The 11,428-nt window shown below is 30.2% G+C and overlaps 1 protein-coding gene across 3 annotated transcripts in view; it reads right to left on the reverse strand.

The window, feature by feature from the left end:
• Window positions 1–3,906: 3,906 nt before the first annotated feature.
• The window catches only part of LOC106783620 (protein rhomboid-like), a 103,839-nt gene continuing 96,317 nt past the window's right edge, over window positions 3,907–11,428 (reverse strand). For all 3 annotated transcript variants that reach the window (XM_014742312.1, XM_014742313.1, XM_014742311.1), the window contains exons 3-5: window positions 7,367–7,537; window positions 6,369–6,524; window positions 3,907–5,274 (exon numbers count right to left, since the gene is read on the reverse strand). In XM_014742312.1, coding sequence (XP_014597798.1) covers window positions 4,954–5,274; window positions 6,369–6,524; window positions 7,367–7,537 — 648 coding nt within the window. In that variant the 3' untranslated portion in view covers window positions 3,907–4,953. The remainder of the gene's footprint in view (window positions 5,275–6,368; window positions 6,525–7,366; window positions 7,538–11,428) is intronic.

Here is an 11,428-nt window from a genome sequence, read left to right on the forward strand (position 1 = left end):
GATGTAATTGTAAGAAATAGTCCTTTCGTGTCTCCAAGGATAAGTGGATAAAGACAAAAGTTAACGTGACGTTCGTTCGTCTCAACACCTTTCTCTATCTTTTAATGGGAATTATCCTTATAACCCATTTATCCCATACCCCATTCCCTACATTCCTATAACCTTCTCTCTCTCTCTCTCTCTCTTTCTCTCTCTCTCTCTCTCTTTCTTTCTCTCTTTGTTTCATTTTTTACATATATATGCACATCGGTATATTCTTATTTTGATATATTTCAAACCACACCTGAAATTATGCTCACATATTTTGAGACACTCTGTATAAATTTTCTGAGGAGACACACGTACAGTTTAAGTCGTATATATGTGTATATGTGTGCCATTCCATTTTGATTTATCTAACCAATTAATCTTCACCGTTTAAATGCGATAGATAAGAACGTGATAGTAACCTACAGATGTTGGATAACATTTCCTCTTTAAAAAAGAAGAAAAAAAAAAAGAAATAAAGAAAGAGAAGTAAGGGAGAAAGAGAGAGAGAGAGAGAGAGAGAGAGAGAGAGAGAAAAAAAATTGTATCCACTTTAAAACGTTTAAAAAGAAAAAAAAAAAAAAAACAAAAAGCAGAAAAGAAAAATCGTGTTAGGTTTTATATCTAAATGCAATCCCATTCTTTGTATTTGTGAGATAACCTCCCCACCAAGGAAACGTTAAATAAACACTCTGATACTGTAACGTTATTTCGAGTATTCGAATAAAAGGAAGAGAATACGTAAAATCGTATAAATCTAATGCTATACGTTTTTATCCATGTATTTACATATATGCATCTTCAAAAGTAACACGAAAGTGAAATATATTTGAAATCTTACGTATCGTTTAGAAATAACTGCAAATTAATTATCACTGATGGGAATATTTATTAAGAATTTATTTTTCTATTGTGATTTATATAAACGATATTATTATCGTTCAACTCCTTGGAGGGTCGTTAAGCTATTATTTGTTTTATTTTTTTTATATTTTTTTTCATCTTATGTATACACACATGCATACATGCATATACGTTGCACTTTTACAAAAGATACACCAATTCGTTTACTTGCTTATTTACTCGCTCGTACATTTTCCAAGCGTAACGAATGTAAAAATAAAAAAATACTAAAAAAATAAGATAGAAAAACAGAGAGAGAGAGAGAGAGAGAGAGAGAGAGAGAGAGAGAGAGAGAGGAAGAATGAGAAATTATATTATGTACGTAACTACATACCTCGATTTTCGTGTACGAAGATATATCCCTCGAAGTTTGCGTGTTCGTTTGAGCATTTGTATGTAAGAGAAAAGTGCATCGTTTATTTCTACACACGATGGTGTAAGACGATTGATGTAAATCTTTCGTTCTGAATGCCGCATAGAGGCTTGTACTATATATGTACATACACAACCATACGAAACGTATGCACATATACGCACACATACATACGTAACACGCGTACAACCGTAATAAATATCATTTTTATATGCACAGTAATATTCTATTACATTTCATATTTTCTTATGTTTTCTCATCAATATTTGATTTTTGTTTCACCTATCATGAGATTACTGTACTTATACGTTTTTTTATGTAAAATAAAAGTCCACATCCCAAGAATAAAAAATTAAAAAAAAAGAAAAATAAATAAAATATTAATAAAAAATAAAAAAAAAAACGAAAAAAAAGGAATAGAAAAAAAGCATTAATTAATATCGACCGATATATATATATGTATATTTTTATATATATATATGTAATCCTTTTTTTTTATATACGTGTACCTTTTTTCGAATTAATTTTTTCAACTATACGTGGGTGAATTGAAAAGTTTTGAGCCTAACATAGATACACTCTATTATCTCCGTAAAATTCACTTTTATTTTATTTAAAGTTCTTTCTTTTTCGTTCGGTTTTTTTTTTGCCGTCGAGACTCATAACTTTTCAACTCATTCTCGTATATTATAATAATCTCGGGTTTATATATATATATTTAATATATGCTTTTTATGTACAGACTTATTCCAATCCGTTGTTGTGTTTTTTTTCTTTTTTTTTCATTTAATTATCATTATTATTATTATTATTATAATATTTTTTTGTTTGTTTAAACGGATGAATCTAACATAATCACAGCCACTTTATATCTCTCTCTCACGTGTGTAATATCGATAAACGACTAGGTACAAAGTACATACACAAACGGTAGGTACATAATGTGTAAATTTGCCGAGGATTCTTAACACATACAATGTTTTTTTTTTTTTTAATATATTCCCTTATATTATAATTATTATTATTATTATTAATTATATATATTCGTATAACTTCGTATAATGTATGCTATACGAAGTTATTACGTATATGGCGCTATACGTTACGAGGGAAAATGATTACTCGTAAAGTTTATCGTAATAATATTGGCAGCTTTTATAACGTGTGTGACGTATCGCGGATTCGACGTGTGACGTGTGACGAGTGACATGACGTGCGTGACGTTACGTTAAGTTCGTGACGTCATTTTGTTTTGCGAATATATCGAAGACAATGTAACCGAGAGTCACGTCGAGACGCATATCCTAGCTTATTTTTTTTTTTTTATTTTTTTTTTTATTTCGTGTTTTTCGTCTTTTTTTTTTGTTCATTATAATACCTACTTTTTTTCTTATTTAAACACGTTGACTGTCGTACAAATAAAAATCAAAATACAAATTTGTTAATGGTATAAACAAATCACTTATTATCATATTACATTTAGAAACGAAGCAATGAATTAATACAATATTATAAAATACGTAAATAGGGGTTGAGAAGTCTTATTTCAGTTAAATATAAAGACAAGAAAAAGAAAAAGAAAAAAGGAAAGGGATATTTTTTCGTCTAAAGGTTTAAAACTTTTCAACCCGGAATCAGATTCATATATATATATATATATATGAACAATTTTTCATTTGACAATCAACGAGTTAACAAATAACTAACAAAATTCTTCATAGCGTTTGAAAAATTCTATTCGGACTAGTTTAATCGTATTGTTATGTTCTTATCTTTTTTTTCTTTTTTTTTGTTTTTTCTAGTTAAATTTCTCCTTTCATACATTCTTTTACATTATTTTCTCTCTTCATTTGAACGTCGATGTGAGACTCGATCGAACGAGTGAGACACGACACGAAAATCGAATAAATTTCAAATAATATCTCGATCAATCGATATTCTTTTTCTCGGCACGTAAAATCCTCTCTCTCATTCTCATTTTATTTCTAGACGAGAGAGTAACGCGTTTTAATAACGCCAAGAGAAAATCAAATTCGTTTTATCTTTATATATATATATATATATATTCGGTATGTTCAGACACGGCTGAGAAAGTCGATGTAAACCCCAAGAAATGCTTTTGATAAATTACAAAACGAATCCCATTATAAAACGGGAATTAATAACGTGAACGAATAACTCTTCTTCTTCCCTACCTCTTTGCTATTTTCCTTCTATGTGTTCTAACTATCCGATATAATATTCTTACGAGTTCTAATGTTAATCGATAACGTTCAAAAGGAGATGTAAGAGAATATGCTCCTATCTAAATCTCGTAAAAGCTTAAAAGCTTGTTTGTTACTTCGTTTAATTTTCAAATGTCTTAAATACATATTTAAACGAATAAACGATTAACAATAAAATAGAAAGAATAAATAAATAAATAAATGATTGAATGTGTGTGTGTGAGTGAATGAATTAATTTATCAATTTAAAACGTTTTGCAATAATTAACGCGAATCCTTATTTATATTAACTAGGACAATTAATGTACGATTATTGATTGATTATTATTATTATTATTATTATTATTATTATTATTATTTTTTAATCTCCGATTAGATCAAATTTCAATAGTTTTTTTCTTTTTCCCCTTTTTCATTTCATTATATTTTTCATTAAAATTTTTCTCGAATAACAATACGTTAATTAATACGTTCAACGTCTATGCAAAATTTCATTTACGTACGCGAATTTTACAAATCCGACGAATTACTCGCGTATATATACGATGTGTGTGTTGAATATTTTTTTTTTTTCATACATTTTTTCTATATATATATATATTTTTTTTTCTTTGGGTTTTATATTCAATAGAATAAACTATGGCAACGAAACTAGTCGAACGCGTAATAGAGTTCGAACGTGCATTTTCGTTTCGATTTTTCACGAGGCAGTAGAACACGTAAAAAACGAAGAAGCGTGTATCGAAACGTCGCGCGTTTGCGAGAATTCCTTTAAATTGATTATCTCTCTCTCTCTTTTTCTCTATTTCTTTATCAACGTTCAATTTTCGCTACGTTTATTCGATCTTTCAAACTTGTCCTGTCACTTATAAAACGATAGTTTTAAATTGGGCCAGAACACATTGGAACACAGAACAAAATATCACGAGTTCGAAATTTTACGGTGTAACGATTTTTAGAGTCTCTCTCTTTTTAACGATCTGATATCTAATCCTCTTTTTTCTTTTGTTTGTTTTTTTTTTTGGTCTTCTTTTTAAACAAATGGAAAATAAATCATTTTCGATTAAATCGAAACGAAATTCTTTTTGGCAATGAAAATTTTTCGCGCGTTTCGACAATACCGCGAGTTATTTTTCTGTATTTTCTTTTTTTAAAAGACCAACAAAACCTCTGTTAGATGAAAATTACAGATTTATAATGAACACTCCCCGTTAACGCGTTGATTTTTAATCTTCTTTTTTTTGTCGCTATAAGTGTATTATTATTTAATTCACGCGAAATATTATCACGAGAATTTAACAACACCTTTTTATTTCTTATCGAATGATTGATGATATTTTACTCGAAGACACTGTCAGCAGCCTCCCGAATCTTGACGATCAGAAAGGACCTCCTGCAGAGTTTGACGAGCATTTCTATCCTCTGTCAGGAGGGTTTCCTTATTTGGGGTAATGCAATGAGGTAAATGTTTCCCAAAATGGCGCCGACTATCAATAACAATATGCTAACGCCAGATATTAATCTGACAAATCTGACGAATCTTCGTCCTCGTGAATCCTTCTTGCTTTGTTTTGGGAAGACAGCAAGACCAAGAAGTGGCCCAGCTAATGCACCAGCCACGTGTGCAGCCCAACCAACTCTTCCACAACCCACCAATGCTGGTATTGGTAATGATGCAAAATCTGCACTGGCGAGTAATAACACAGCACCTAAACGCCACCCTGCGTAACGTAGTTCACCGTGACACTGAAAACAGTATAAACGTATTCGATTAACTATTCAACGATTTATTTTATTTTAATGTTTTCATTTATTTATCTCGTTCAAATGATTCGACAAATTTGAACGATCATTTTTCCTAATTTACAATCTTTCTTTTTTTTTTTTTATTTGCTTCCAATTTTATTCTCAATCTCAGCATAAATCTTGTAACTTAATTAATAGGAAGAGTAACGAAATATTATTTGCAAAAATTTTGTTTCTTTTTTGTCCGACAGACACAGGTAAGTTTGATACTTTAATAATCTTACGAGAAGCATTAGAATGTTTAATTTCATAATAAAATTGTTCTTTTTTCTTTAATGATATTTTTTATAATGGCAGTTGTCGTTACTTGGAACTTAGTTACAGGTTTTCGTTCAATTCGAGACATATAGAGACTGACTTGACTGTATTGTATCGTGCGAAATGTAAATCCATTTCACAATAGCTATGTCACAGTAACACCTTTGTGACAAGCATACTGGATTATATATCAGAGTTTTCGCACGGTGTCATGTCACAAATACGCTTTGTCTTCTTAGCCGTAGGGTTACTGAAAATGATTATATCTTAGGGCTAACATAAAATGTATTAAGGATCTCTGTCACTGTAAATATCTTATTATTAACACTGCTATTTATTTTATTAATATTTTCATCAAACAAATATTAATTACCTATCAATATAGTTTTATTCAATATAAATAATCATTTATTATCAGATTATTATAAGAATGGTAATTTATTATAAATATTGATCAATAGTTGTTGTATATATTATATTATTATACTTACTGGACCAATAATATTTTACAATACTAATACAATAAATAGCAAATTATAATTAATACTATACCTATTTTAGATTCTTGTAAACGGATATATAAAATCGTAAATGACAAAATTATATATAATTTCACAATTTACAGAGAGTTATTAAATAAATGAATAAGTATTTATAATATGTGAGATATTGAATATCAAATAGAACAATTTTGTTTCGGACAGAATAAAAAAATGTATGAAACAATTTTGTTATTTATACTTTTATAATTTGAAAATGAAGGTACATTAGCTCACCAAGTAAAGATGAGCAAGATGACTGGTGAGTAATGCATATACTCCTGCCGAAGCTCCGACTAGATAAACACTAGGTTGCAAAAGTGAAGCACCCAAAGCTCCGCATACACCACCACCTAAATAAATTGTTGCTACTCCCATTCTTCCTTGTTCAACCTGTAGAAAGCACAAATGGAATAGCTAACGAATTATTTACTAATATTATTTATTAGATGGTGAATAATAATTAATACGTATTCGTTAGTAAACTGTTGCACGCTAACTAATTAATTAACAAAACGTTTCGTTAAATCTAGGCGCAAATATGAATCAAGGAATTATTATTATCATAATTATATTTATTTACGAATATAGTATTAATGCGAAACAACCAAAAACAAACAAATTAGAAATAAAGTCCAATGTAATATTAATATCGTTTAATTTAGATCAATTATTCTCTATATTTCTACAGACAATTATTTTTTATATTTAATTTTTAGAAATGAACTAGGGAATGTATATATATAACATTAAATCGAATAATTTTCTTACTACGAACACATTAGAAAATTATTATCTCTTATATTCAAGAAATAATATATATCTAATTATATTCTTAAAAAACTAATTTAAAAATGTATTATAACGTGAAATATATTAAATAATACAACATTTTCTAAATAATATTTGCATTATAATTCGTATTATTGATTTCATTCGTATTTACTACATATTAGTGTTACATATATACAAATTAATAATTCATTTATAGTTAAATTGTGTAATGTGTGTAAAATTTAATGAAGTAATTATAGCTTTCATTGGATCAAAGGCTAAAATGTTGTGAGTTTCCGTGACCAACAGGCAGATCGATGGAGTGAATAGTGAAAGTGATATATGTGTATACACACACATATATGTATATATATATATATATATATACACAAAGGGAGTAAGATAGAATGAGACAGAGAGAGACGAAGGTGTGAGGTTCGCAATTTAGTCGATTAGCTTACCTCGAGTGGAGTAGCCAGGACCAGCTGGATGAGCACGTTGAGCACAAGGTGAAGCGCGTTGGAGTGTAGAAGCATGTACGAAGCAAACCTCCACCCTTGAACCCTTTGCCGAGGGTCATAGACCAACCATCTCCGCAACGTCGCTTCGTCTCCGAAACAGTGGACGGTTATCTGGCATGACAGAAAACACCGTATACGTTTTATTTTAAAATAACATACCCATGAAAACGATCATACCTTTTCAACTTGATTTATATATGATATATATATATATATATATATATATATATATATATTTATGTAATATTTATTTGATATAACTTTTAGGGAGTTCACCAAACGTTGAAAATAATTTGAACGTTCGAACGATTAATCTTAATTGGTATTCGAATGGAAAATTTATATACCTTTCGTTTACACTTTGATTTAAGATCGTGGGAGGCTTTTGAAAAATGAAGAAAAATAGAAGAAAGAAGAAGGAAGAAAAAGATGAAGAAAGAAGAAAGAAAAAAAGAGAAAAAGAAAGTATAAAGAAAAGAAGGAACGATCGCGATCGATCTTTGCAGTGATCACTTTTAACCTGAAAGAGTGAAAGAGAAAAGAAAGAAGAGTCAAGTAAAAAGGATGAATTCCGATACAATTGGAAGGCTATCATTGGAGTTTCAATTATATGGGGCTTTGCACTCTTCAATTAACAGATCCAATTTAGTTAAGGGTATAGCGGTCGCATTAGGAAATAGGGGGTGGTGGTGGTGAAAGGTATAGACCACCGTTGCGGTTCGTCGAGTTTACAATTCTATGTTATCGTCGATGCTATGCGACTGTAAAAGCGAAAGAGAGAGAGAGAGAGAGAGAGAGAGAGAGAGAGAGAGAGAGAGAGAGAAAAAAAGGAAAAACGATAAGTAGAGAGGACCGAATTTTCTCTTTCGCCAAAGCAAAACGAGCAAACATCCACTTCCCTTCATTTTCTGTCTCTCTTTCCATCATTTGAACGAACGACAAACTAATTCCAATTAAATAAATACACCTATGTATACGCGTGTGTAATTGATTTTGTTTTAAACTTTAATGATAGATAAATGTCCGAAAATGTATCTCTAAAGTTTATGTCTGATCCTAGAAAAATATCAAGAAACTTATAATACATAATAGTGTTTGATTATGATGTAAAAAAATAAATTAGTAAATTATAAAGTGTTTTAATATTAATATATCGCATATAATAAATTACATTGTTAAAGATGAGAGATTTAAATTAGTAGTTCGTATATATAAAATCCGTATATATTTATATATTTTATTATTATTATTAAATATTATTAATATATACAAAAATATGAACATTGAATTACCTTTCGCTTCGAATGTTCGACGTATACTAACCACCGATATCGATTTACCGTGATGATATCGATTGTGATCACGCTTCCCTACCACGTGACATGCGCAGTAGTTACTGCGCAACTTATCGACTTCTACTGTCGCTCTCTGTCAGAAAGTTATCGTACTACTTCAAATCTTTTCGCGTATATCGCAGAAAAAAAATGAAGTAAATATAATATTTTTATTAAATTAACGCATAAAAAAAAAAAAAAAAAGCTTTTACTTTAAGTAATTAAACTTTTTTCCTTTGGACGTAATTTTTAAGAAGAAGATTTTCTCTTTTTCTCTCAATGTTAAAAAAAAAAAAGAAGAAAAAAAAGGAAATTCATTAAAATGATAAAAAGAAGGGTTGATGTGCATGATGCATCATAACCACCAGCATATAAGAGCAGGATGATATCCCAAGTGCGAATTTAGCGAAATAATGCTTTAACCGCGAAATTACAGACGTAAGTGGCGTATAAAACGGTAAATGCGTTTCTAAAGGCGCAACAAGATGAAATGGGAAGGTGGTAAAGGAGCGAGTAAAAATATCAAGGGTTGAAAGAACGAGCATGTAGGTATAGCTTGCCGTGCTGTAACGATAATAATCATCCTAAGAGCTTGAAATGGCAATGCCAACGGAGTCGAGAAGTCACTTTTGGAATAGGAGGAGGTAACGCGTAAACTCACAACCGCTAAATTAAATGGACGCTCGATTCCATGAACATTTTACGAATCTTTCAAATCGTTTCGTACTTTACATGTGTATGCGAATCGATGTAGAAACGTGAATGAAAATGAAATAGTTATTTGTTAAAATATTTTCATGTGAGAAAAAAAAAGAAAAAAAGAAATCCACCATCTCCCCCCCATAAATCTATTTTGACAAAGGTCAAACATTATTGATGAGAATCGAATATAATTAATATGATTATCGAAATAAGTTTCATTGATGTAAATTTATATTATTCGATCGATGAAAAATATTAAAATGTTGTCAAATAAAAATAAATGAAAATGATACGTTATTAGTTTGATATATTTTAAATATTACAGATTTTTATGAAGGCAAAAATATGATGATAAGATTACTCGAGATATTTATATAAAAAGGAATTCTCGTATTACTCGTTCGTTTATCGATGCCTTAATTCCCATAGGGAATATCCTTATCGCATTTCACTTCGCTCGCTGAACGTTTTCACGAACTCTACGAGTGGGTACGAGGAGATGGCTCTTAGAATCGGAAGTGTGTGTGGTATCCTTCGATAAGGAGCTGATCGTTGCTTGGCAGAAAGTGACTCCAAGGTATGAATGACTGATATCTAATGAAATTTGAAGAAGCAAAAAATATAAAGAGTGAAGAGATAAAAAAGAAAAATACATATGGATTGTTTAGTTTAGAATTTCTTTAGCGTGTCAACAAAAAAAAAAAGAAAAAATAAACAATAAAATATTCCTTAACGCGAATCCTTGTTAAATTTTGACGCATTGAAATAATAAAAATAAACGAACAAAAATATAAAACCAAACAACAAGGATGTTATTTATGAGACTGTATTCAGGCATACAATTCGAGAGACAAATTAAGATAGATGATATAGAAAAGATAAAGATATGGATAAAGAGAAATGTAGAACACGTGTATGGGTGTCTTTAAAGATCGATCGTGAAAAAAAAGTATGGGTTTTGTAAGAGATATATATATATATATCTGATAACGTCGTAGCATTTTTATTACATGAGTGAAACTTCTTTTCTGTGTTATAAAAGGTAGATGGTGCAAGTGGATGCGGTGAAAGTATCAGAGAAAGAGAGTTGGGAATGAAAAAAAGAGAAAGAATGAGAGAGAGAGAGAGAGAGAGAGAGAGAGAGAGAGAAAGAGTGAGAAAGGTTCTACTCAGAAGACTTAAAAGTGCATTTAACTTCGTTGTTCTAAGTTCCTTGCATTTTATCCCTCGTGCATTCAAGGCTTATATCGTTGAGTCTTCGAAAAAGAGAGAAAGAGTAAAATAGAGTGTAAGAGAGTGTAAGAGAGTGTGAGAGGAGAGTGTGAGAGAGAAAAGATGCAGAAGATGCAGCCAAGTATAAGATGACTCTCTCCTTCCAGAATATTATTATCGTGCCAAAAGACCACAAGAGTAGCAACTCTCCTCTCCTCACCTCTCACCACTGACATTTTTTTATCTCACTTATTTGAATCTTTCGCCTTTCCACCTTTCTACCAACCCACACTGACTTTCCACCCACTTTTTCTTTCTTTCCTTCTCTTCTTTCTTTTTTTTACGTACAACACCAAAGATCTTTCTGGGACGTATAATAAGGAAAGATTTTTCTCTCTATTCTTTTTGTCCTTCTTTGACTCTTGTCTACTTCGCGTACATGTATTTGTAGGAATATTTGTGTAATTTCTTTTCTCTCTCTCTCTCTCTCTCTCTCTCTCTCTCTCTCTCTCTCTCTCTTTCTTGACTTCTTGATTTTGATTTTTTATATTTTTTATCTTTCTTTCTTTTACAAGAAGCGTTGACCTAGCTAATAACATTGCTAAGATTCTCTTTCCTCGCTTTCATTTCATTTTCCTTTCTTCTTTCTTTTTCTTTTTTTCTATTTCAGTTTTCTTATTACTTTGATTTTTATAAGAAAAAAAAAAAAAAAAAAAAAAAAACAACAATAATAATATAAAAAATTAGAAAAGTA

The sequence above is a fragment of the Polistes canadensis genome, unplaced genomic scaffold (assembly GCF_001313835.1).
Source record: "Polistes canadensis isolate GaletaPanama2010 unplaced genomic scaffold, ASM131383v1 scaffold_23, whole genome shotgun sequence".
Classification (NCBI taxonomy): Eukaryota; Metazoa; Arthropoda; class Insecta; order Hymenoptera; family Vespidae; genus Polistes; species Polistes canadensis.